Raw genomic sequence first — 27951 nt, 5'->3', positions numbered from 1 at the left:
CGATGCTCAGGGAAACCTTCCCCCAACCTACCTACAATGATGGAACTTTGGAACCCCGTTAAAGTCTACGGGACTCGAACGTTTGAAATCAAAAGTGCTAATTTTAAAGGCTAATATGCAAGTTATTGTCCTAAAAAGGGTTTGGGGACCCGGCTCCTGCCCCAGGGGACATGTATCAATGCAAAAAAAGTTTTAAAAACTGACTTTTTTTCAGGAGCAGTGATTTTAATGATGCTTAAAGTGAAAAAAAAGTGAAATATTCCTTTAAATATCGTACCTGGAACAGCAGTATATAGGCGGTGCAAATAAGACAGGGACTGTGAAGGTTTGTAATTTTGAACTGGTACATTTTTAAAGTGTAGCTCCAGTCAAAAAAATTTTTTTAAGCTTTTTGGAAAACATAGGGAAGGGTTATCACCCCTGTAACTTTTTTTTGCTGTCTCTGCACCTCTTCAGAAGATTTCACCTCACTTTCTGTCCCAATGACAAATGTTTTTCGAAAATTTGGGGTTTTTAGTGAAACAAGGATTGGTGATAAAGCATAAGTGGAGAGGAGACACATTTTTCCCATATCAACTCTTACAGGAGAGAATTTCCCTTCCTAGGGATATATTTCATCTCACTTCCCGTTGTCTCCTTCAGTTTGCAAGTAGGAGACGTTTGTAAGTTGGATGTTTGAAAGTAGGGGCCTGCCCTATATGCTCTGCAGAAATTTGGGCCTAAGGTGTTGGTATTGCCACAACACTGTAAGCCCTCAAAGTGACTCTTGGTGGGCGCTGGAGCGCCCTGCTGTGAACTATTATATCAAGAATTATAATTACATGCCACTGTTGAACAGTGGTAGAAAAATTGGGCCTTTGGTGGTGGTGGTGCTGGTGCCACAACACTGTAAGTCCTCACAGTTACTCCTGGTGAGCACTGGAATGGGCCCTGCTGTGAAATATTATATAATGAATTGTAATTACATGCACCTGTTGAACAGGGTCAGAAAAATTGGACCTTAGGCACTGGTGCCACAACACTGCAACACCTCACAGAAACTCTAGTTGAAGCGCAGGAATGAGCCCTGCTGCAAAGTTTTGGATCAAAAATTGTATGATTTGGTTACATCAGCATCAGGTGCTTGGTAGCTGGTGATGATCCAAGACTGATTCATTTTTATGAAGGTGAGCCGATCAACCGAGTCGGTGGACAGGCGCACCCTGTGTTTGGTTACAAAGCCTCCAGCAGCACTGAATGTGCGTTCTGAAAAAACGCTGGATGCAGAACAGGCCAGTAGCTCAATTGCATACTGTGCAAGCTCTGGCCAGTGATCCATCCTCAAGACCCAGTAACCCAGAGGGTTTTTGGTGGGAAAGGTGTCCAAGTCTGATCTTGCCCCTAGGTATTCCTGCACCATGTAAATCATACGCTGGCGATGGTTGCTGGAACCGATCATACCTTGGGGCTGCGGACTAAAAAATTGTCTGAACGCATTGGTCAGATGGCCACCTTCTCCACCGCTCCTTCTGTGACTGACCGAAGCCTTAGCAACACGTTGTCCAGGACCAGGAATTTGTAACCTCCCAGGCTCTGGGAACGCGTTGCACAGACCTTTCTGCAAGGCCTCCTGAAGATGTTTCATCCTCTGCGACGGCAACATAAGGTCCGCAACCTTACCCTTGTAACGTGGATCAAGGAGGGTTGGCAGCCAGTAATGATCCCTCTCCTTGATCCGAAGAATATGAGGATCCTTCCACAAGCTTTGCAGGATCAGGGAGGCCATGCAGCGTAAGTTAGCTGAGGCATTCGGTCCGAAGTCCTCTGGGTCACTAAGGACAACATGATCCGCAGCCACCTCCTCCCAGCCACGTACAAGTCTATGGGTTTCTTGGGACTGTAAATGATCCTTTACTGCTGATGCTGAGTGCTAGGCTCCACCTGCATGCTGACATAATCCTCCTCCTCCTCCGCTTCCTGTGTGATTGGCAGGTCAGCAGGAATACTGTCTGGATAACGGGGGCCTTGAAAGGTAAGGAAGTCCTCCGCTTCCTGCCTCAAGTGCCCTGTCCATTATTCCACGCAGCTTGTGCTCCAACAGGTGGACAAGAGGGACAGTGTCACTGATGCCACAGTGTCACTGCTCACCATTCTCGTGGCCTCCTCAGATGGTGACAGGACAGTGCATGCATCCCTGATCATGGCCCACTAGCGTGGGGAAAAAAAACAAGCTCCCCTGACCCTCTCCTGGTGCCATAGTTGCATGGGTACTCATTGATGGCCCTCTGCTATGTGTGCAGCCGCTGCAGCATGGCCAACATTGAGCTCCACCTGGTGGGCATGTCACAGATTAGGCGGTTCTTGGGCAGGTTAAATTCCTTTTGGAGGTCAGCCAGCCGAGCACTGGCATTATATGACTGGGGAAATGCACACAGACTTTCCTGGCCTGCCTCAGGACATCCTGTAAGCCCGTTACCTGCCCAAGAACTGCTGCACGACCAGGTTAAGGATATGAGCCAAACAGGGCACATGGGTCAGTTGTCCCTGTCGGAGGGCGGAGAGTAGGTTGGTGCCATTGTCACAAACCACCATTCCTGGCTTAAGCTGGCATGGCGTCAACCACCTCTCAGCCTGCCCCTACAGAGCTGACAGAATCTCTGCCCCAGTGTGGCTCCTGTCCCCCAAGCACACCAGCGCAAGCACCGCATGGCATCTTTTTGCCTATGTACTTGCGTAGCACAGGAAGAGGCCATGGAGGAAGAAGAGGAGGGGGTGGAGGAGAGAGGTGTGTCAGAATCACCAGTAGTAGCATTTTAGAGGCGTGTTGGCGAAACAACCTCCAACACTACTGCACCTTGTCCTGCATCCTTCCCAGCTGCCAGCAGTCACCAAACGCACCGTGAAAGATAGGTAACATGCCTGCTGGACCATGAGTCAGTGGTAATATGCACCTTACCACTAACTGCCCTGTCCAGCGAGGCCAAGACATTGCCTTCCACATGCCGGTAGAGAGCCTGAATCGCCTTCCATGCAAAAAAGTGGCGTTTGGGAACCTGCCACTGAGGAAACACACATTCCACAAATTCACTGAAGGGGGCAGAGTCTACCAACTGAAAAGGCAGCAGTTGAAGTGCTAGCAATTTAGCCAAGCTAGCATTCAACTGCTGGACACATGGATGGCTGGGAGTGAACTTGTTTTGGCGGTGCAGCAGCTGGGGAAGGGAAATTTACCTGGTACAATCTGATGTTGGTGTACCAATAGCAGATTGCCCACAAGTACTTGGCTGTGACACACCTAATTCTACACCTTCATTCCTCTCAGTGCAGGTTTCAGAGAGGACTGAAGGTATAGCGGGGGTGGAGATCCCAGCTAATGAGGAGCAAGCAGAGGTCTGCGTTGTTCTTTGGTGTGGGTCTTTTAGGTACGCTTGCCAACGACCTGCAGGTGATGTTTTGGCCACCCGAGATACGCTTGAGACATGTGTTGCAAATAGCAGCGGTGCAATCTGATGCACTCGTCTCAAAAAAGGCCCACACCAAAGAACTCTTGGAATAACACACAGAAACAGCAGCGCCCTGCACATGCGGAGCTCTGCGGTGTGATGCAGTTGGTGTGCTGCCCTTAAGTTGGCCACTGGAGGGCATCATGCCTCGTTGGAGATGTGCCTCCTCCTCCTCCTGTCAGGCACCCACGTGGAGTCAGTGACCTCATCATCCCCTCCCTCCTCATCACTAGAGCAAACCTGGCAGTATGCTGCAGCTGGGGGAAAATGAGTGCCAGATTGCTGTCCTTCTTGGGCACCCCATCTCTCTGGGCTCACGTTACTGCCTTCCTCTAGCTGGGTACAATCATCAGAGCCTTCAAAACGCTGGGCATCCTCCTGGAGCATGTACCCAACACTGTGATCAAACAAGTCGGGGGACTCCTCAGGAGGACATGGTGGGGCTAGGGAAGGAGTGACTGATGCCACTGAGCCGAGGGAAGCTGCTTTGCCAGACAAAGTACCCTGAGCCTGGGTGAGGATGAGGAGGGCTTGGTCATCCACTCTACCAAGTCTTCAGCATGTTGCGGCTCAACGCGGCCAGCTGCCGAAAAAAAGGACGAGTGTGTCCCACGGCCACATGCTGATGAGGATGCATCGTGTTCACGACCAGCATTGTTGCCTCTAGACACAGAGCTTGCCCTCTTTTATTGGCTTGTGACTGTCTGCCTCTCCTTGTTGGCATTCCAGACATACTAATGGTCTGCAGGGAGATGTAGCTGCACAAAGCTGGGACGTATATATATATATACTGATTATACTGCAGCTAGCAGAATCAACTGCCTGCCTGTAGTATTATTAGTATGAGAACACCAGCAATTGTCTTCAGGTAAAGCTTTAGGTGCACACTGTGCAAAGGACACTAAAACAAAATACTGAAGCTCCCTACCTGTATTTGTATGAGAACGCCGGCAATTGTATTCAAGTAAAGCTTTAGGTGCACACTGTGCAAAGGACACTAAAACAAAATACTGCAGCTCCCTGTCTGTATTTGTATGAGAACACCGGCAATTGTATTCAGTTAAAGCTTTAGGTGCACACTGTGCAAAGCACACTAAAACAAAATACTGCAGCTCCCTGCCTGTATTTGTATGAGAACGCCGGCAATTGAATTCAAGTAAAGCTTTAGGTGCACACTGTGCAAAGGACACTAAAACAAAATACTGCAGCTCCTTGCCTGTATTTGTATGAGAATGACGGAAATTGTATTCAGGTAAAGCTTCAGGTGCACACCGTGCAAAGGACACCGCAACACACTACACAAGGCCGCCACGCAGGCGGCCTTATATATTGTGTGGCGTGTACTAAACCCCCTAAGACATAATTGGCCAAAGCCACCCTGGCTTGGGCCAATCATGGCTCTCCGTTTTTTCTGAGCTGTGATTGGCGAAAGCATGCGGGTCATAGTGCATGCTTGTCCAATCATCAGCCAGCAATGCACTGCGATGGCGCAGTGAATTAGGGGCTGTGACGCACCACTCAAATTTGGCACGAATGGCCCATAACATTTGGAATTCGCTGATCAGACGATGTTCAAGTCGAACCCGAAGCTCATGCCTAATAAGCCCTAAAATTCTTTAAAGTGTCACCTATGGAAGTTTTTAACCACCTCAATGGCAGGCACTTTCACCCCCTTCCTGCCCAGACCAATTTTCAGCTTTTAGCGCTCTCACACTTTGAATGACAATTACTCAGTCATGTAACACTGAACCCAAACAACATTTTTATTGTTTTTTTTTTTTTTTTTATATATATTTTTTTTTTACACAAATTGAGCTTTCTTTTGGTGGTATTAAATCAACAGTGTTTTTTTTTTATATTTTACGATACAAGTAAAAAAAAAAAATTGGAGAAAATTATAAAAATAAAAACCACTTTTGTTTTAGTTTCTATTATAAAATTTGCAAAAAAGTAACTTTTGTTCATTAATTTGGGCCAAAATTTATACTGCTACATATCTTTGGTAGAAATAACCTAAATTAGTGGATATTATGTGGTCTGTGTGAAAGCTATAGAGTCTAAAAGCTATGGTGCAAATCATTAAAAATTGATCACACCTGATGTACTGACAGACAATTCTCATTTCTTGAGGCCCTGAAATGTCAGAAAAGTACAAATACCCCCCAAATGACCCCTTTTTGGAAAATAGACAGTCCAAGGTATTTAGTAAGAGGGATGGCAAGTGTTTTGAAGTTGTAATTTTTTGCCACCATTTTTGGGGGGGGAAAAAAAAAATCAAGGTTTTCTTTTATTTTTACACAAAATTGTCACACACAGCATATGCGTACTTCCAATTAAACCCCAAAATGCATTCTGCTACTCCTCCTGAATATGGAAATACCCCATGTGTGAGACTTTTACACAGCCTGGCCACATAGAGGTCCAACATGCAGGGAGCACCTTCAGTTCTAGAAGCATAAATGACACCTCTATTTTTCTGACAACCTATTACACTTTTATATATTTTTTTATTTTTTTATTTATTTATTTATATATTTTTTGCATATTTGTCACACTTAAATGACTCAGATCATCAAACAAATCTTATTACACAAAGATAACCTGAGTAAATTCAAAATGCAGTTTTTACAATAATAGTTTCATTCATTAAGGCAAAAAAGCTGTCCAAACCTGCCTGGCTTTATGTGGAAAAAGTAATTACCCCCTAAACCTAATAACTGGTTGTGCCACCCTTGGCGGCAACAACTGCAATCAAGTTTTTTCGATATTACCGGCAATGAGTCTTTCACATCACGTATTGTGGCCGTTAGTGGGGTAAACCACCGGCTTTTTTTATATATTAAAATTGACTCTTCGATCTTAATGGTAATTCACTATTGGAGTCCATTTTTTCCTCCCCTTTCCTACCCGCACCCGTCCGGTCCGAGTCTGCGCGTTTTTCCTTTTTAGATAAGCTGATATATCAGCTGATAAGCTGTCACTTGTTTCGGCTGAGAAACCTTGGATCCCTTCCTGGAGAATCGCGCTGGATTACAGTGGTGATTGGCGAGTTCGCGTCCCCTCGTTCACTTCCGGATTTCGTCGGCGGAGTTTGTGCTCACAGAAGTTCCAGTTGCCCCCGCAGAGGGCTGTGTCTGCCTGCCTAGTTGACTCCGCTCATACGGGAGTCCAACTGATCCGGTAAGGACCCTTAGATACCATCACCGGAAGGATTTGTTTTCTGCCGGGGGTTCATCTGAATATTTCTCTCATCCGCAGTATTCTTATCAAGGACATTAGTATTATTTTGTGTTTTATTACACTTGAACCAGAAAGGACGATTCATTTGATGGGTCTAATCTGATTTTTTGTTGTGAGGGTTTTTTTTCGTTTTTTTCACCGTGATCATCACTCTTATTCGACATTTTGCAGCGCAACTTTATTTTAATATCACATCGCCGTGGAGCAATTTTGGCCCACTCTTCTTTGCAGAATGGTTTTAATTCCTCCACATTGAAGGGTTTTCCAGCATGAACGGCCTGTGTAAGGTCATAATAAAGCATCTCAATTGGATTTAAGTCCGGGCTTTGACTAGGCGACTCCAAAACCTACATTTTGCTTTGTTTGAACCATTAGGAGGTGGACTTGCTGTTGTGTTTCGGATCATTGTCATGCTGTATAACCCAAGTGCACTTGAGCTCGAGGTCTGGAACTGATGGCCGGACATTCTGCTTTAGGATTTTCTGGTAGAGCTCAGAATTCATGGTTCCATCAATTACGGTAAGTCGTCCAGGTCCTGAAGCTGCAAAGCAGCCCCAGACCATCACGCTACCACCACCATATCTGACTGTTGGTATGATGTTCCTGTTAGGAAATGCCGTATTAGTTTTAGGCCAGATGTAACGGGACGCACACCTTCCGAAAAGTAACATTTTTGTCTCATCAGACCACAGAATATTTGCCTAAAAGTCTTGGTGATAATCAAGATGTTTTTTTTTTTTTTTGGTAAATGTGAGATGAGCCTTTGTGTTCTTTTTGGTCAGCGGTGGCTTTGGCCTTGGAACTCTCCCATGGACGCCAATTTTTTTCCCAGTCTCTTTCTTATTGTTGAATCACGAACACCGATCTTACCCGAGGCAAGTGAGGCCTGCAGGTCTTTAGATGTTGTTCTGGAGTCTCTTATGACCTCCTGGATGAGTCCTCGTCATGCTCTTATTTAGTAATTTCTGTAGGCCGGCCACCCCTGGTAAGGTTCTCCACCGTTCCAAGTTATCTCCATTTTTTGCCCAGTCTCTTTCGTATTGTTGAATCACGAACACCGATCTTACCCGAGGCAAGTGAGGCCTGCAGGTCTTTAGATGTTGTTCTGGGTTCTCTTATGACCTCCTAGATGAGTCCTCGTCATGCTCTTGGAGTCATTTTTGGTTGGCCGGCCACTCCTGGGAAGGTTCACCACTCTTCCAAGTTATCTAGATTTGTGGATAACGGCTCTCACCGCGGTTCACTGGAGTCCCAAAGCCTTAGAAATGGGTTTTGAAACCATTCCTAGACCCATACATGTACATTACTTTGTTTTTTAATCTGTTCTTGTTTTTTTTTTAGATTGTGACATGATGTGCGGCTTTTTGTGATCTGTTAGCGTGCTTCGCTTTGTCAGACAGCTTCTATTCATGTGACTTCTTGATTCAACAGTTCTGGCAGTAATCAGGCCTGGGCGTGGCAAGTGAAATTTGTCTCAGCTTTCCAAAAAATTGTGGTTAATCACAGTTCATTCATGAATTCAGCATGGGAGGGGGCAATTACTTTTTCACATAGGGCCAGGCAGGTTTGAACAGCTTTTTTCCCCTTAACAAATGAAATAATAATTAAAATATAATAATAATTAAAAAAACTGCATCTTGTATTTACTCGATTAACTTTGTGCAATATTAACATTTGTTGGATGATCTGAATCATTTAAGTGTGAGAAATATGAAAAATAAAATAAAAATTTAAATCAGGAAGGGGGGCAAATACTTTTTCACAGCACTGTATATACACAGTATATATATAGCTTATAATGTTTGGGGGTTATAAGAAATTTTCTAGCAAAAAAATACGGATTTTAACGGGGGGGGGGGGGGGGGGGGAGTTGGGAAGGGGGCCAGTGTGGGAAGCATTCAAAATACATGCCCGTTCCACCTTGATCAGCCAGATTAATAGATTAAAGCGGCCGCACAACAGGCGATGGAACAATTAGAATTGGCGACGAATGCTTTTATGTCTAATCCTATGCAGGCCAACGCCTCAGCGCTCAATTAGATCAATTACATTATGAGCAGGCTAGGCGTAAACACTTTTTTTCGAAACAACGCATTTTTGAACAGGGCGAGAGGGTGGGGAAAGCTCCTGGCGTACCTGGCTCACCAGGATGCCAGGCCGCCGGTGGTGGTATCATTATTAGACAAGAATAATACCCTGGTGTCAGACCCGATGGCCGTTGCCGAGCTGTTTCGGCAATACTATGCTGAATTGTATACATCCCGAGTGGCGTTTACGGTGCAGGAGACTCGGGCATTCCTGCGGAATGTCCCGTTCGTGCAACTGTCTGCGGCCCAGGCCACGAAATTGGAGCTCCCCTTCACCAAGGGGGAGGTCGAGGCAGCAATCTCATCTCTAGCAGCATCTAAGGCCCCTGGGCAGGATGGGCTGCCACTAGACTTCTATGCGGGATATCCTGCGGTGCTAGTCCCTGAACTTCTCAATTTATACAATTTTTTATTTGACTCTGGGTCCCTCCCCAATACTCTACGGCAAGCGACGATAGTTGTTCTCCCGAAGCCAGGAAAGGACCCCCGTTTCCTTGAATCGTACAGACCGATTTCTCTGCTCCAGGTAGACATAAAGATAATGGCCAAAATTTTTGCATCCCGGCTGAACCCACATATCCTTTCCCTGATCCACCCGGACCAAACTGGTTTTATGCCAGGTAAGAACACGGCAATGAACATCCGTAGACTACACATGAACCTTCAAGCTTGCCATGAGATGGTCGGTGCCAGGGTCGTGGTGGCATTGGCCGCTGCCAAGGCATTAGACTCTGTAGAGTGGGAGTATTTGTGGGAGTGCCTTGGACGCTTCGGGTTTGGCCCTAACTTTATAAAATGGGTTAAGGTGTTATACTTTTCCCCGGAGGCTCGGGTAGCAGTGAATGGGCAACTGTCAGAACCATTACCTCTGAGGCGGGGGACTAGGAAGGGCTGCCCGCTGTCCCCGCTCTTGTATGCCTTGGCGGTGGAGCCGCTTGCGGCCTCTCTCCGAACCAACGCTGATATTCGAGGACTTCAGTCGGGCCCCCTCGTCTAGAAGGTGAGCATGTACGCCGACGACATGCTTCTCTACTTGGCAGACGAGGGGCCGTCCTTACGGGCGGCCCTTCGGACTATAGAGGAATTTGGTGTTTATTCGGGCCTCCGGGTTAACTGGTCCAAATCTCAGATTTTGCCCATAGATGTGTCCCCCCCTACCTGCGACGCAGCTTTGTTACCACTCAATCGTGTCCTCCATTCAATATTTGGGTATCCAGGCCACCAGGGAGCCCCTAGAATTTATCACAAATAACATCCTGCCACTGATCCCCTACCTGAAAACCAAAACCCAATCATGGGCCCGACTTCCCCTGGGAGTAATGGGCAGGATCAATTTGATAAAAATGATCATTTTGCCCAAATTCCTTTATAAATTGTGACATTTGCCCCCTCTCATACCCCTCAAGATATTAAAAACACTGGACACTATCCTTAATACCTTTATCTGGGGGTCTGGGAGGCACAAATTGGCTTAAGAACCCTACTGATCAAGGGGGAACAGCACTCCCCGACCTCCACTCGTATTACATTGCAGCCCAGCTATCCCATTTCCAACACCTGCTGAAGTCGGACGGACCCAGATACCAAACGCTGACATGTGGGAAGCCCCACAGCCATGCTCACACCCCTCTTCAGGTTTTATTTAGGGGGGAGAGAGAGTGGCAGGAGAGGGAAGGGTAGTAATCCCCTACTGGACCAACACAGGCACATATGGGACATTGCACAAAGGATGATCGGGGCTGATTGGGTACATTCTCACACCCCACTGTGGCACCATACCCAACTTGGGGAGCTCCAATCGTTACCAGGAGTAGGTTTATGGGCTTCCAGGGGCGTAGTGTACTTATATCAGGTTGTTACCCCATTGGGCACCCGCAGCTTTCGTACGCTACAGGAGGAAATCGCAATACCCTCACATATGGTTTTTCGCTATGTACAGCTCTCTCATGCCCTTCGGGCCCAGTTTACGGACGGGTTCCCAAACCCCCAAGAGCTGTCCCTGGTGGGCATCATGGTGGGGGGAGGACCCCACCAAACTAATATCCACCACATATACTCTCCTTAGAACGCGCGCGGTGTCCAGGATTGCGGAAGTAGCTAAACATAGATGGGAAAAGGAGGTGGGCCCGCTGGATACTGAAGACTGGGAGGATATTCTCACCAATGTCAAGCTAGCTTCCCCTAGGTTATCAGACCGTCTAACCCAACTTTATATCATACATAAGGCATACCTCACGCCAATAAGAATTTGCAAATACAAAACATCCCAGGACCCGAGGTGCCCGCATTGCGGGGACCACCCATGCACATTTTATCATCTGATTTGGGCATGCCCGGATATTCAGGCATATTGGTTACGCATCATTCAGTTCCTGCATGACCACATGGGTTCCCCCCTTACAAGTTGACCCTAAACTATGTTTACTCGGGCTTATGACCGATACACAGACTGACCAATGTCATACCGTTTTCCTACATGAGACTCTGTTTAGTGCTAGGAAGCTGATTGCCAGGCTGTGGCTACGAACTGTACCTCTCACAGTCAGGGCATGGATAGCCGAGGTGAATTTACCGCTGCCATTGAAGAAGGTTATAGGGGATGCCCCAACAAGTATAATAGGATTTGGGACAGGTGGATCGCCAGTCCGGATACCTGCACGGATCTATCTTAACAGAACGCATCGAGGGTGCTGAATGGCCTCATGGCTTAGGAACTATTTAAGTCATGTAGTTTTAGTTCAACGGGTGAGATAACCGCTGGGATGCAGGGGTAAGGAGGCTGTATGGCGGTGCCGGCTGAGTGAATTTGGCCTATATTGAAGAGGTGCGTGGCCCCCCCTGGGCGGCTTTGCTCCCCTTGCCCCCTCGGCGGATGCTTGGGGGGGCCTGGGCGGTGATATGCTCGGGTGGGCATACATGAAGTATGACCAACAAAACAATAGATAATCTGTGTATTCTGTATATCATATGTGAATGTGATTCGGTCGTTTTGATGCCCCTGTGTACATTGCTCGTTGTATGTCATGTTGTTACAACCACCAATAAACTTGTTGTTTTGGAAAAAAATTAATAAAATACAGATTTTAACTTGTAAACAAAAAGTGTCAGAAAAGGGGCTGGTCTAGGGGGTACAACCGTAAAAAATGTGGCGTAACCGTTCTCCGGGGGGAAGTATGTGTACATTCCTTCTGTGTGAATGGGGGGGGGGGGAGAAAGGGTGAATGTTACAATCATTTCCCAGCCGTGCCGAATTCTGCCCCCGATTCTATAAAAACGATTTCCTGTAATCGACAGCTACATCTAGCGGGTATAATTTTATTTCTGAAAAACCCTAATCCCTAAAATTACAGAAATAACACATTATGGCCACTAGATGGAGTCGATGATTGTAAAAAAAAAAAAAAATCACTGTATTATATAAATATGGCGAATATTTGTCACGGCTGGAGAAATGCGCGTCACATTCATTCAACACAGTTTTTTCGAAACAGACCTGTAAGTGTTTGTGAAATATTCCCCCACAAAATGTACTCAGCCAATGAGAGGTAAGGACTCCATTTTTATTTTAAAAGGCCTAGAGGACTGACTTTTAAGTGGTGGGGATAACGCGTTTCGTCCTTGAAGACGACTTGAGAAAACAGACCTCTTGCAAGAGTTTACACCACAAAATGTACTCAGCCAATGAGAGGTAAGAACTCCATTTTTATTTTAAAAGGCCTAAAGGACCTCTTTTTAAGTGGTGGGGTTAACGTGTTTCGTCCCAAAGGACGACTTGAGTAAAAACAGACCTCTTGCAAGAGTTTACGCCACAAAATGTACTCAGCCAATGAGAGGTAATGACTCCATTTTTATTTTTCTCCTGCTATCAATGGCCGACACGGTACAACACTTCATCCATGTCTTTGGTGATCTCTGATCTCCTTATCAACTGTTTCTTCCATGATGAAGATCAGCCATGGAGTATATCTGAGGTGTATATCAGGGGGTGCTTCTTCCCCACATGTCCAGCAACATTCATATACAAGACATTTCCCGCACTCCCTAATACACCTCCAGGGTTGTGTGGGACCCCCTGATGTACAGGAAGACAGGACTTCAGTGAGGAACAATTCCCTCACTCAGGACAGGAAAGGAGCTTCTTCTTCTTGTGAGATCTCTGATGTCTGGAAAGACTGGACTTATTGGAAAAACATTTCCCGCACTCAGGACAGGAATACGGCTTCTCTCCTGTGTGCAATCTCTCATGTTCGGAAAGCTGGGACTTCTGTGAAAAACATTTGCCGCACTCAGGACAGGAATATGGCTTCTCCCCCGTGTGCAATTTTAGATGATAAGAAAGACTGCACTTCTGTGAATAACATTTCCCGCATTCAGGACAGGGATATGGCTTCTCCTCCATGTGCAATTTCTGATGACCGGAAAGATGGGACCTCTGTGAAAAACATTTCCCGCACTCAGCACAGGAATATGGCTTCTCCCCCGTGTGCAATCTCAAATGTGTGGTAAGACTGTCCTTCAATGAAAAACATTTTCCGCACTCAGGACAGGAATGTGACTTTTCCCCAGTGTGCACTTTCTGATGATATGAAAGCTTTGACTTATGTGAAAAACATTTCCCGCATTCAGAACAGGAAAATGGCTTCACCCCCGTGTGCAATTTCTGATGACAGGAAAGATAGGATTTGTGTGAAAAACATTTGCCACACTCAGGACAAGAATATGGTTTCTCCCCCGTGTGCAATCTCTGATGTGTGGTAAGACTGGACTTCACTGAAAAACATTTCCCGCATTCAGAACAGGAATACAACTTTTCTCCCGTGTGCACTTTCTGATGATCGGAAAGAGTGGACTTCATTGTAAAACATTTCCCACATTCAGAACAGGAATATGGCTTCTCCCCTGTGTGCAACTTCTGATGGTGGAAAAGAGCGTACATTTGTGAAAAACATTTTCCGCACTTAGGACAGGAATATGGCTTCTCCCCCGTGTGCAATCTCTGATGTGTGGTAAGACTGGACTTCATTGAAAAACATTTCCCACACTCAGGACAGGAATGTGGCTTCTCCCCTGTGTGCAATTTCTGATGATAGCAAAGACTGGACTTCTGTGAAAAACATTTCCCACACTCAGGACAGGAATACGGCTTCTCTCCCGTGTGCAAATTCTGATGATCGGAAAGACTGGCCTTCTGTGCAAAACATTTCCCGCACTCAGGACAGGAATGTAGCTTCTCCCCCGTGTGCAATTGTTGATGATAGGAAAAACTGGCCTTTTGTGCAAAACATTTCCCGCACTCAGGACAGGAATACGGCTTCTCACCTGTGTGAGTTCTTTTGTGTACATTAAGTCTGGATTGATAATCAAAGCACTTCCCACACTCAGCACAGGAAAATGGCTTATCTGTTGAAAGGACGGCACCGTCCCGCACAGTCTGAGGTTCCTCGGGATAAGAGGAATACGATGGTCCGGCACCGTCCCGCACAGTCTGAGGTTCCTCGGGATAAGAGGAATACGATGGTCCGGCACCGTCCCGCACAGTCTGAGGTTCCTCAGGATAAGAGGAATACGATGGTCCATCTACACTGTGTGGTGCCGGATGGACATTTGAGGTAGTCGGGTTTTCTCCTGGACTATACTGTGTGATGTCCTCATCTTCTACTTTACAGTCTGGAGACAAAGTGAGACAATCCTCTGAGGTTTTCCTCATCTCCCGTCCATCTACTAAAATAGAAATACAAAGATTATTACTAGACATCAGCTGATTGGTTCCCCTAACCAACCAAGATGAAGACTGGACTGATCCTGAAGACCCCCATCATTGGGTTATTGACTCCTCCCCCATTATCACTTTCTGTTTAAGGGTCCAAAGTTGGAGGATGTTATCACATTATTATCACCATGGAAAAGTCTGCATGTTATGTACAATATAAATTACAGTGTAAGGATCAGAATTCATAATATTGGTGGCTGAAATGATTACATGAGACAAGTTGTAGAGGTCCCACACCGCTCCTCCCATCTCCTGAGACTGCACTCAGTGACTTGGGTCTGAGACTATACAGACATATCCCTCCACCCGGCACAGCCAGCAGACAACAGAGCAAGTAACCCCGGGGAGAATTGTCCTGCCTGGGATCTTGTTGGACCCGGGCATGGGGCAAAAGACTCAAGGTACATACCCCAGATGCCTAGGTCTAGTAACACCTATGGTGAAATTTTGTTGCCGGCTGATCCCCAGAATCTCCATAAATCCAGTCTAGATGCCTAAATTGTGTCGGCAGCACAGAGAAGGAAGATTATCGGAGAGAAATCCAGGAATACAGGACGGGGAACACAGCTCAGGAAAGTGACCAGGGGATTACAGGCTGATATCACCCAGCCCCCGCCCTACTCTGGACCAATCAGTGAGCAGTATGGGTGGAGGAATGGATTTAGTGTTAATGACCCACCTGTGCTGATCTCTGTAGGAGTGTCCTCCTCTATAAATGTCCCCGTTATTCCATCCTCCTCCATAGACTGCTGATCATCCCTCACATACCTCTCTTCTTCTTCTGATTTCACCTCAAATTCTATATCCATTGGATCTCCACTCTAAACCAAGAAAATGAGAGAGAAAATCATCTGTAAGATAGAAGATTTATTATTGTGACATCATATAGAAAATCCACACATCGTCCCCATGAGTCTGTGTTTTATAATTTTCCATCCCACCAACCTTGTAACAGTGGGGGATGGTGTGACCTTCCTGTGTGGAATCCCGGGAATACAGAGGACGGGGACATCCCTCTGGTGGGTTCCTGGTATTTGGTGGCTCCATCATATCCTTGTGTCCTTCTGAAAACTCCTCCATCCCTCCATACTCCTCATCCTCCTCTTTATACTCTTCTTTAACAACAATGTTACCCTCTGGCTTTTCATTCTGAAAAATATAATAAAACATTTATTGTAACAATCATGCTTGTAGATCAGGGATATGCAATTAGCGGACCTCCAGCTGTTGCAGAACTACAAGTCCCATGAGGCATAGCGAAACTAGCCACAAGAATGACACCCAGAGGCATGATGGGACTTGTAGTTTTGCAACAGCTGGAGGTCCGCTAATTGCATATCCCTGTTGTAGATAAATCAGAACTACCAATAATTGTCAATCATCTACCTGGTGATGCTCTGACTCCTCCATCACCCCATCCTCATCATCCTCCTCTTTTATCTCTTCTTTAACAACAACTTTAGGATCTCTCAGGTCTCCACTCTGAATATATAATAAAAATGACATCAATGGTAACAATGCAGATAATGTACAGATCCTAATGATACTATCAGTGATTGTTCCTCATCTACCTGATGATGGTGGGGGATGGTGTGACCTTCCTGTGTGGAATCCCGGGAATACAGAGGACGGGGACATCTCTCTGGTGGGTTCCCATTACTGGATCCATCTGTAGGAAACACACACACTGACTGAATACATTGTTTCTATGTGTTTATCAGATGATGGGGGATCTAGGTGGAGCCTCCGTACTGCTCTCTCCTTTACAATAAAGTCTCCTCTTACCCGGTGATGTGAGGGGCGGCTGATTGTCCATCATGACGTCCTTCCCGGCTCCGCTCACCTCTCCTGTCAGCAGCTCGATGATCTCTCTGGTGACTTCTAGAATCTTCTTTGTATTTCTCTATTCTATCAGGGAGGGAGGTGGAGGCAATGTGATGGTCATGTGATCTCCAGACTTCACAGGAGGAAAACTCTAGATCTGAAGACAAATAGTAAAATCAAATGACGTTCCCAGAATCCTCCTCACCTCACTGGTCAGGTCTCTTTATTTAAACCCCACTTCATGTTGAGGTTTCTGATATTACATACAATGGAGGTCCAACAGCCCTACTTTGAAAGTGAGGAGGTCAGGGGCCGGCCCACATCCTAAAGAGCATCAGGAAAGGAGAGTCGAATAGAGGGATATTAGGAGGAGGAGCTGTGAGGTCAGTGTGATGTCATAGGATTCTCTAACTCTGATTGGAGGGACATTGGGAGGAGGAGCTGTGTGAGGTTTCTGTACACAGAATGATTTCTCCCGGGTGCGTCCCTCCTCTCCTAAACTGAAAGATGAACGTTGTCTTTGGGCTTTGCCAGGACACATCATATTCCTGTGATCTCCGGAGACATTACTAATAGTGATGGACGGACTTCCAACGCGAACGTGGCCAAAAGTTCGAACCACAAGGTTCGCGGAGGACCCCATTGACTTTAAAGCGGTTCTGCACCTAAAAAAAAAAATATTAAAAGCCAGCAGCTACTAACATTGCAGCTGCTGACTTTTAATAAATTGACACTTACCTGTCCCAGAGTCCAGTGATGTCGGCGGCAGATGACGAGGGACCGCTCGTCTCTCTGCTGTCCCCGCCGCCATCCTCTGTCAGGGAATTGGGAAGTGAAGCGTTGCAGCTTCACTGCCCAGTTCCCTACTGCGCATGCACAAGTCGTGCGTCTATTCTGGTCACCGCTGTGTCCTGGGAACTGTGCGTTTCCCAGAACACAACGGGGGGGGGGGGGGCGGGCATCCACGGCGGTCTGTCCCGGAAGTGGGTGCAGATACCTTGATTATCCAGGTAACTGCACCCCCCTCCCCCCTGAAAGGTGCCGATTGTGGCACCGGAGGGGGGGAGGGATCAGATTAGCGGAACTTCCCCTTTAGGATGGAGAACCGCTTTAATGGCAGGCGAACCTTAAAAAACTTCCAGGTCATATTTTCAGCCACAAAATGCTTACTAGCTGTGCACACATTGTCCCACAACATGGACACTGACATAACACATGTATGAAATGAATCTGGGATCAACAACGACAAGCATTCTTTTTTTATCTGTGAAATTTTGACAATTCAGGAGCGCATGAAGGCCATGGAGGAGAGGCAAGGTCAGGGCAGGCTATGAAGGGGGTGCAGGAGATGATCAGTGCCACAGTCAGGGCAGCGCAGTCCTGTGCCAGTGTCCCAATCTGTGCTTGAGCCCCTCCCTCTGCCCGGCCCTTACCCCCACCTATGCAGGGCTCCACTGTGGTGGTCTGGAGGTGCCAGTCCAGCGCTGATCCTCAGCCATGGTGCTGGCACTGCCTGCTGATTGGCTTCTCCGCTGCTATCTCCCTCACTGTCTGAAACCAGCACCGCGATAGAGACTGAGCACTGACACCAGCACCGAGATAGAGAGCACTGACACCAGCACCGAGATAGAGAGCACTGACACCAGCACCGAGATAGAGAGCACTGACACCAGCACCGCGATAGAGAGCACTGACACCAGCACTGATACCAGCAACTTGCTGCGGGACCCAAAAATATGACACCGCTCAACCTCTTCAAACAGAAGGGTACGGGCATATAGTACGGTGTGCTTTTTTTGTACAAGGAAGTGAGTCAAGGGTAGAAAAAAGGTCCGTGTGCTCAATTAAATAAATTGTTTATAGAGTTATGCATATACATGGTCTACTGGTCACATGTGTTGAATTCCTCCGAGATCCATGACTCATTCATTTTTATAAATGTGAGGTAGTCAACACTGTCGTGAGCTAGGCGAGTGCGCTTATCGGTCACGATCCCCCCTGCTGCGCTGAACGTCCTTTCGGACAGGACACTGGACGAGGGGCAAGCCAATAGTTCCATTACAAATTGGGAAAGCTCTGGCCAGAGGTCAAGCCTGCCCACCCAGTAGTCCAGGGGTTCATCACTCCTCAGAGCGTCCACATCGGCCGTTAACCCGATGTTTTTTTCCTCATTCGAAAAAAACCCTTCGGGCGCTTATACACCTTCCTGCCCAGGCCAATTTTCAGCTATCAGCACTGACGCAAATTGAATGACAATTGTGCGGTCATGTGACACTGTACCCAAACACATTTTTTTTATCATTTTGTTGCCATAAATATTAGGGATGCACCGAATGGGTTTTTTGGTGCCGAAACCGATACCGAAAATGAAAAATACACTAGGCCGAAAACCGAAACCGATACCGAAACAGCACCGATACCGAAAATTACTGTTTTTAAAAAATATTTTCATACAGCAGATGGTCAGAAACTGGGGACATATTACAGGAGATGGTCAGAGACTGCGGGCATGGTACAGGAGATGGTCAGAGACTGCGGGCATGGTACAGGAGATGGTCAGAGACTGCGGGCATGGTACAGGAGATGGTCAGAGACTGCGGGCATGGTACAGGAGATGGTCAGAGACTGCGGGCATGGTACAGGAGATGGTCAGAGACTGCGGGCATGGTACAGGAGATGGTCAGAGACTGGGGACATGGTACAGGAGATGGTCAGAGACTGCGGGCATGGTACAGGAGATGGCCAGAGACTGGGGACATGGTACAGGAGATGGTCAGAGACTGGGGACATGGTACAGGAGATGGTCAGAGACTGGGGACATGGTACAGGAGATGGTCAGAGACTGCAGGCATGGTACAGGAGATGGCCAGAGACTGCGGGCATGGTACAGGAGATGGTCAGAGACTGGGGACATGGTACAGGAGATGGTCAGAGACTGGGGACATGGTACAGGAGATGGTCAGAGACTGGGGACATGGTACAGGAGATGGTCAGAGACTGGGGACATGGTACAGGAGATGGTCAGAGACTGGGGACATGGTACAGGAGATGGTCAGAGACTGCAGGCATGGTACAGGAGATGGTCAGAGACTGCAGGCATGGTACAGGAGATGGTCAGAGACTGCGGGCATGGTACAGGAGATGGTCAGAGACTGCGGGCATGGTACAGGAGATGGTCAGAGACTGCGGGCATGGTACAGGAGATGGTCAGAGACTGCAGGCATGGTACAGGAGATGGTCAGAGACTGCAGGCATGGTACAGGAGATGGTCAGAGACTGCAGGCATGGTACAGGAGATGGTCAGAGACTGCAGGCATGGTACAGGAGATCAAAGCAGCCTCACCAGTTCCCCTCAGATGCAGCCTGCCTGATAAAAATACATGCACAGTGTTTTCCATGTATTCCAATGGCTTTAGTTCACACCATGCAGTCAGTTTCCGCATGGTGTGAACTAGAGCCATTGGAATACATGGAAAACACTGTGCATGCATTTTGTGCAAAAAAAATAAAGCACACGGAACTGCATCTGGTGTGAACTGGCCCCAAGCAAGCTACCTGGTTCCGTTCCAACAGACTTCTATTGGGAATGCTCATATCATTACCTCTACTAGCAATAACTTAACCCTTCTCCGTGATCTCCGTGTGTCACGGAGCTGTGCATTGAATTGCCTGGGCGGCTGCAGTAAATGTCCCGCCTCCTGTAATCACGTCACGCTGATTCAATGTCCCGCCATTGGATCAGTGTACCATCTGTCACAGGAGGCGGGACATCATTACTGCAGCCGCCCAAGCAATTCAATGCACAGCTCCGTGACACACGGAGATCACCGCACTGTCGGGCAGGAGGAAAGGAGGAGGGACGAAAGGAGGAGGGAGGAGGGAGGACGGAGGACTGGGGGCGAGCCAGGAAAACACCCATGCAATGGGCGGCACCAGGGGCGGAGCCCCGCAAGGCCCCGCCCCCATTTTCGGCAAGATTTTCCTTTCGGCACTTTGCCGAAAACACAATTTTCGACCGATATGTTTCGGCGGCCGAAATTTCAGTGCATCCCTAATAAATAGAACTTTCTTTGTTGGTATTTGATCACCTCTGCGATTTGTATTTTTTGCGCAACAAATAAAATAACCGAAAGTTGGGAAAAAAAAAAAAGTTTCTTTGTTTCTGTTAAAATGTTTTGTAATTAAGTACGTTTTCTTCTTCAATGATTGGCACGGATATGGCTGCACTGATGAGGTGGCATTGATAGGTGGCACTGATAGGCGGCACTGGTGGATACTTATGGGTGGCACTGATAGGTGGTATTGTTGGGCATCACTGTTTTTTATTGTGCCACAGAGGTGCCAGTCAGTGTCCATTTGTGGGCACTGATTGACATATTTTGGGCATCAATTTTTACATGTGGATGGCCATGGGGGATGTACCTAGCCACCCACCTGTTGGGGGGCTTCCCTGGTGGTCCAGTGTGGGAATTCAAGGTGGGGCTCGATGATAAACAATCAGCACAGACCACCCCTGCCAGGAGAGCCACTGATCGGCTCTCCTCTACCTGCTTCTGTCAGATGCGAGTGAGGAAAAGCCAATCAATGGCTCTTCCTGTTTACATCGTGATCAGCCGGGATTGGACATGGCTGATCACTGTGGTAAAGAGCCTCCGCCGCGTCTTTACCGAGATCGGTATAGCGGCATGCCAGACTGACACACCGCACCAATGATCGCTAAGATGCGGGCGCGCGGCGGCTGTTTTTCTGCAGAACCAGAAGTGGTTAAGCAGGAAAATCTTCTGGTCTGTAAGCGGTTAAGCCAGTCAAGCCTGCAGTCTCATGCTTGTGATATTGCGTTTGTAACAAATGCCAAATCGCAAGTACCTGGTTGCAGTACTCAGTTTGTTCCTGCCCTGGCGTGGTGGCCAGGCACTATAGCATTGTGTATAAGTCCTGGGGGCAACTGAGTACCAGTATGGGAAAGGGGCCTTCTATAGATGAAGAACACAGAAGCCAGCTATAGTGTCGGACCACCTGCATTAGGGGTAAGCGCGACATTGTTAATATAGATGTAGAAATTCTACAATAGACTGATGAGGTGAGAAGGTGATTGGTGGAAAAGGTGACACATTTCCAAAATAAAGGAAATGGTTCAGCCTTGTAAGTGGGGGAATGTTTTGATATTGAAGGGGTTAATCTAGGTTCCCACACTATTTATGTGTGTATCATCATCTGCTGGAGATAAAAGACGTCACAGTGACTATGGAGGAAGAGGACGGTGTAGTGTCACAGTTTGCTGCCTATCACAGGATGGTGCGGAAGTGACGTTGTTGCGTACTGCGCATGCGCGATGCGTTCCAAACGCTCGCGCCGTGCGTTCCAACATAGTTTCGGCAATACAGTTCAGCGAAACCATCACATAATGTTACGGAAGTGAAGTTACACACAACACAAACACTGGGCCGTTCGTTACAACACTAATACTTCCCTTGTTACCTAGTAGGTTTTGCATTGCTGGGACTTGTAGTGCCTATCCTGAGCTACATGCTTCAATGTTCAGTGTCCTCATCCCTATCCCCCTGCTTCAATGTTCAGTGTCCTCATCCCTATCCCCGAGCTTCAATGTTCAGTGTCCTCATCCCCCTGCTTCAATGTTCAGTGTCCTCATCCCTATCCCCGAGCTTCAATGTTCAGTGTCCTCATCCCTATCCCCCTGCTTCAATGTTCAGTGTCCTCATCCCTATCCCCGAGCTTCAATGTTCAGTGTCCTCATCCCTATCCCCGAGCTTCAATGTTCAGTGTCCTCATCCTTATCCCCCTGCTTCAATGTTCAGGGTCCTCATCCTTATCCCCGAGCTTCAATGTTCAGTGTCCTCATCCCTATCCCCCTGCTTCAATGTTCAGTGTCCTCATCCCTATCCGCGAGCTTCAATGTTCAGTGTCCTCATCCTTATCCCCCTGCTTCGATGAGGACACTGAACATCGAAGCATGGGGATAAGGATGAGGACACTGAACATTGAAGCTTGCGGATAGGGATGAGGACACTGAACATTGAAGCACAGGGATAAGGATGGACACTGAACATTGAAGCTCGGGGATAGGGATGAGGACACTGAACATTGAAGCAGGGGGATAGGGATGAGGACACTGAACATTGAAGCTCGGGGATAGGGATGAGGACACTGAACATTGAAGCAGGGGGATAGGGATGAGGACACTGAACATTGAAGCATGTAGCTCAGGATAGGCACTACAAGTCCCAGCAATGCAAAACCTACTAGGTAACAAGGGAAGTATTAGTGTTGTAACGAACGGCCCAGTGTTTGTGTTGTGTGTAACTTCACTTCCGTAACATTATGTGATGGTTTCGCTGAACTGTATTGCCGAAACTATGTTGGAACGCACGGCGCGAGCGTTTGGAACGCATCGCGCATGCGCAGTACGCAACAACGTCACTTCCGCACCATCTTGTGATAGGTAGAAAACTGTGACACTACACCGGAACATGACCGGGGGGGGGGGGGTTACTGGGTGGAAATAGAAAATAAGATCTTATTACCTCCTCTGCTGAAACTTCCAGTGACGTCTCCTCTCTACTTCCTCCTGACTCACCTCTCACCCGGAACTTTCTATTTATACCTGACATCACTTCCTGTCTTCCATAGAGACTTCCTGTCATGTCTACCATAGAAACTTCCTGTCTCCATGTTAGACATGAGATCACCACCTTGTGGAGCTCAGAGGAACTGCAGCCCCAAGAAACGCTTCGTAGTGTGAACACGGCCTTGTGCTGTGTGTGTATGTACTGTATATCCTTATAGATGTGTAGTGCTCCCCCCCGCAGGAGCCACTGATGATATCTGGTTCTTTCCCAAACAATACAGAGGCCACCAGTAACCCAAGTAACTGTCCATTCACCCCGGCTCCAATAAACAGTCTCAGGGTTTGTCTTTTGTAATGAATTGCTTGTAGAACTCAGGGGTTTGGGATACTCAAACTGCTAGCAACATTAACCCCTTGCCTACCGGCAATTTTACCCCCTTCCTGCCCAGGTCAATTTTTTAGCTTTCAGCGCTGTCGCGCTTTAAATGACAATTGCGCGGTCATGCAACACTGTGTCCAAATGATGTAGCAATGACCGTAGTTCAGGATAATCGGCTCGTTTGAAAATTTGTGTTTTTGTATTACCCAGATGCCTCCCTTTTCTGTGATTTATGGTAAGCGCGTTCATCCTATGATCGATAGATCCCAAGTTGTCACGTATCTCCACATCTGAGATCAGACTTGGATCGTTCGTAATTAATAGATCTAGCAGGGCATTCTTTCTAGTTGGGGAATCCACCATTTTGGGACATGACGTTGTCCTGTAAAACATTCATGAAATGACGGGTCTTTAGTGAGTGAGCCGTTCCCTCTGCCCAGTCGATCTCGGGATAATTGAAGTCCCCGATTATGATTACATTTCCCTGCCATTTCTATCTGAGATACTCATTCCAGATCCTTCTGCTCCTTCAGGTCGGGTGGCCTATAGCATACCCCCACTATTAATTTCCCACTCACTTCCTACTTCCTCTGTTTCATGTTCTACCCATACTGATTCCAACCCCCCCCCCCCCCCCCTGGTCCTATACATCGTCACTCCTCTCTAGCACCCTTATATCACTTTCGACATATAGACACCCCCCCCCCCTCTCTTCTTTCTATACAAGGAACACCCCTGTATATTGACCAGCCGAACGTGTGAGCTGTCAAACCAAGTTGTTCCCACAAAGTCCAAGTCTTCCTTGTGTAATGGCAGCTCCAGATCCACTATTTTGTTAGATAGACTCCTAGCATTTGTGTATACTCCTCTTATTGTTTCCCCACTTTGTTTCTCCTGGCTGTTTTTGAATTTGAATTGCCCACTCACTTACCCCGTAATTACTTGGTATGGTTGTATTTTCACTGCTATTACTACTGCTGACTCTCCTATCACCCTCTGTCACCAGCATCCCTGTCGGCTTTCACTTTCTCTGATCTCCCCCTCCGCCCCCCAACACCGAGTTTAAAAGCCCCTCCAGCTTTGTGGCCATCTTGCTTCCCAATAAAGCTGTACCGTCCCCATTAAGGTGAAGCCCGTCCTTACTAAAGAGCCGGTAACCGACTGAGAAGTCAGCCCGGTCCTCCAGGAACCCAAATCCCTCCTTCCTGCACCAGTTCCTCGGCCACGTCTTCAGTTCCCTAGGCTCCTGCTGCCTCTCTGGTGTGGCTCGAGGTACAGGTAGCATTTCAGAGAAAACCACCTTGGAGGTCCTTTTCCTCAATCTAGTCCCTGAAATCACTTTTTTAGGACTCTCCACCTTCCTCTCACTTGGTCATTGGTACCAACATGTATTATGACTGCTGGGTCCTCTCCATCCCCTCGCAATAATCTGTCCACCCGATCCGCGATGTGCCGAACCCGAGAGCCTGGTAAATACCACACTTCTTCTGCAACCCCGGTCTTTCTGACAGATTGTCCTATCTGTCCTCCTAATAATTGAGTCTCCCACTACCAGCACTTGTCTGGCCTTACCTGTATCACCGCTCTCCTCCGTACTGGACCCTCACTCCCCTGGCAGCTAGGGAAGGGCGCCTGCTCCAGCACTGCCCACCCTGAGATTATATCCTCATCATCATGCAACTTGGCATATTTGTTGGAGTGTACCAACTCAGGACTGGCCTCCCTAATACTCTTTCCTCTACCCCTCCTCCTTTCTGTCACCCACCTCTGGTTCCTGTGCTTCCATCTCTCCAACCTCCTCTAGGCTGGCCCCCGCCAGCACCTACTGGTTAATGTCCAAGCTCCTCTCCAGGTTGCTAATGCTTCTCAGTGTTGTTACTCGATTCTTCAGATCCAGGATCTGGAATTCCAAAGAAACAACTCGCTCTCATCTCCCACAGCAGGATGTGCCCTTGATCGGCTCATTAAAGAACCCATACATGGTGCAGGATGTGCACTGAGTGGCATCACCAGTCCTGTTGGACATTTTACCCTCTATTCTATTGGGGAATTTGAGTAAGACTATTTGTAACCTACCCAATTCCCAGCTCTCTACTCCTAGTGCACCCACAATACACGGGCACTCGCTGCACACGGGCACTCATTATATTGTATTGTAATGTCTGCCCTCATGTTGTGCAAACTGTTGGCACTATATAAATCCTGTATAATAATAATAATATGTGTGTATCATCATCTGCTGGAGATAAAAGACGTCACAGTGACTATGGAGGAAGAGGACGGACATGACGGGGGTTACTGGGTGTAAATAGAAGATAAGATCTTATTACCTCCTCTACTGCCATTTCCAACAATGTCTCCTCTCTACTTCCTCCCGACTCACCTCTCACCTGCAACCTCCTTTTATACCTGACATCATATTTAGGATGTATCTGAATTATAAAAGACGTCACAGTGGCTATGGAGGAAGAGGACGGAACATGACGGGGGGGTTACTGGGTGTAAATAGAAAATAATATCTTATTACCTCTTCTGCTGCAGCTTCCAACAACGTTTCTCCTCTGTTAATCGTACCTCATGGAACTTCCTGTTTTTATCCAACATCACTTCCTGTTTTTCCTGACATCACTTCCTGTCTTCCATAGAGACTTCCTGTCTGGGTGGAAGTGAGCTCACCATCTTGTGGAGATCAGAGGAACCGCAGCCCCCGAAAAACATCTCGTAGTGTGACCACAGCCTTTTGCTGTGTACTGTATAACCTTATAGATGTGTGGTGCTCCCCCCGCAGGAGCCACTGATTATATCTGGTTCTTTCCCAAACAGTACAGAGGCCCCCCCAGTCACCCAAACACCAGTCCATTCACTCAGACTCCAAAAAACTGTTTAAGGATTTGTTTTTTTGTAATGAATTTCTTGTAGAACTCGGGGGTTTGGAAAACTTCAAAACTACTAGCAACATTAACCCCTTGCCTACCGGACAATTTCACCCCCTTCCTGGCCAGGTCAATTTTCAGCTTTCAGAGCTGTCACACTTTGCATGACAATTACGTGGTCATGCAACACTGTACCCATATGACATTTTTATCATTTTGTTCCCACAAATAGAGCTTTCTTTTGGTGGTTTTTAATCACCACTGGGGGTGTTATTATTTACTAAATAAAAAAAAAATCGACAATTTTGCAAACAAAACTAAAATTTGGAGGGGGGGGGGGGGAGTGCAAACAAACCCCTCCAGGTCCACACTCACCACAGTCACAGCTCCCCTGATACGGCTCTCCTCCGTGGCTTCCGTGTTAACTTTCCAGGTTCCAAATCTTTAGCCTTCTGATTGGCCGGGTTGAGAAGATAGAAAATAGAAGTGACGCAATGGCGATTATTGATTCACTAATAGCCAAAGTGGGAGGGATCGGGGCGGAGAGCTCTGTGCCCCGAGGACAATTTAAAACAAGCCAATTAGAGCCTCAGGCTCTGATCACGTGCTTGTCAAAAAAGAAGACTCCCATTAGTCGGGCGCCCTGCACAGTGCGCACACATAGAACGATTTTTTTTTTTTTTAATAAATGATAAAATGACTAAAATTTTGTAACTTTAAGATGTTAAAAAATCTTAGTCCTATTATCATTTATATAAAATTAAATCATTCTATGATTGGCTTTCCTATTTGTCAAAACATATGGACCAGCAGCCACTCTGTGTGTGTATGTACTGTATATCCTTATAGATGGGGTCATCTCCACTCCCACCGAGGGGGAGAGAAATATATCACTGCCTAGTCCAGCCTTTCTCAGCCAGGGTTCTTCCAAAGGGTTCTAGAGGTTCCACAAGCAATGAACAATTTCTGTCTCTCAGTAACAACTGACATCAATGATCAGTAAGTGGGGTGGTCTTCCCACTGATGATGATGTAAGAATGTCCTTCTACTGACCACTAATATAAAAGGGTCCTTCTCCCATTGGTCCCTAACATAAGGGACCACTACACTGACCTCTGATATAAGGGGGTTCTTCTCCCATTGGTCACCAATGTAAGGAGGCCACAACACTGACCTCTGATATAAGGGGGTTCTTCTCCCATTGGTCACCAATGTAAGGGACTACTACACTGACCACTGATATAAGGGGGTCCTTCTCCCATTGGTCACCAATGTAAGGGGCCACTACACTGACCTCTGATATAAGGGGGTTCTTCTCCCATTGGTCACCAATGTAAGGGGGCCAAAACACTGACCTCTGATATTAGGGGGTTCTTCTCCCATTGGTCACCAATGTAAGGGACCACTACACTGACCTCTGATATAAGGGGTTCTTCTCTCATTGGTCACCAATGTAAGGAGGCCACAACACTGACCTCTGATATAAGGGGTTCTTCTCCCATTGGTCACCAATGTAAGGGAGCCACAACACTGACCTTTGATATAAGGGGGTTCTTCTCCCATTGGTCATCAATGTAAGGGGGCCACAACACTGACCTCTGATATAAGGGGGTTCTTCTCCCACTGGTCACCAATGTAAGGGGGCCACAACACTGACCTCTGATATAAGGGGGTTCTTCTCCCATTGGTCACCAATGTAAGGGGGCCACA

At 47.2% G+C, this 27951-nt stretch overlaps 2 protein-coding genes across 2 annotated transcripts in view; one reads left to right on the top strand and one right to left on the bottom strand.

Moving 5' to 3' along the window:
* LOC143955344 (uncharacterized) overlaps positions 1 to 16578 on the bottom strand; it is a 52713-nt gene extending 36135 nt beyond the window's left edge. Inside the window, 5 exon segments of the mRNA XM_077465412.1 lie at positions 12927 to 14530; positions 15259 to 15400; positions 15525 to 15728; positions 15966 to 16061; positions 16151 to 16578. Of these exon segments, the coding sequence (XP_077321538.1) occupies positions 12927 to 14530; positions 15259 to 15400; positions 15525 to 15728; positions 15966 to 15989 (1974 nt within the window). The 5' untranslated portion in view covers positions 15990 to 16061; positions 16151 to 16578.
* The window catches only part of LOC143955622 (uncharacterized), a 280961-nt gene that overhangs the window by 178930 nt on the left and 74080 nt on the right, over positions 1 to 27951 (top strand). The gene's annotated exons all lie outside the window — the stretch shown is intronic.

The sequence above is a fragment of the Lithobates pipiens genome, unplaced genomic scaffold, assembly GCF_037356315.1.
Source record: "Lithobates pipiens isolate NorthernLeopardFrog02 unplaced genomic scaffold, aLitPip1_a1.2 Scaffold_35, whole genome shotgun sequence".
NCBI lineage: Eukaryota > Metazoa > Chordata > Amphibia > Anura > Ranidae > Lithobates > Lithobates pipiens.
The sequence above is the reverse complement of the archived record's forward strand: the minus strand, read 5'-3'. Positions and strand labels throughout refer to the sequence as shown.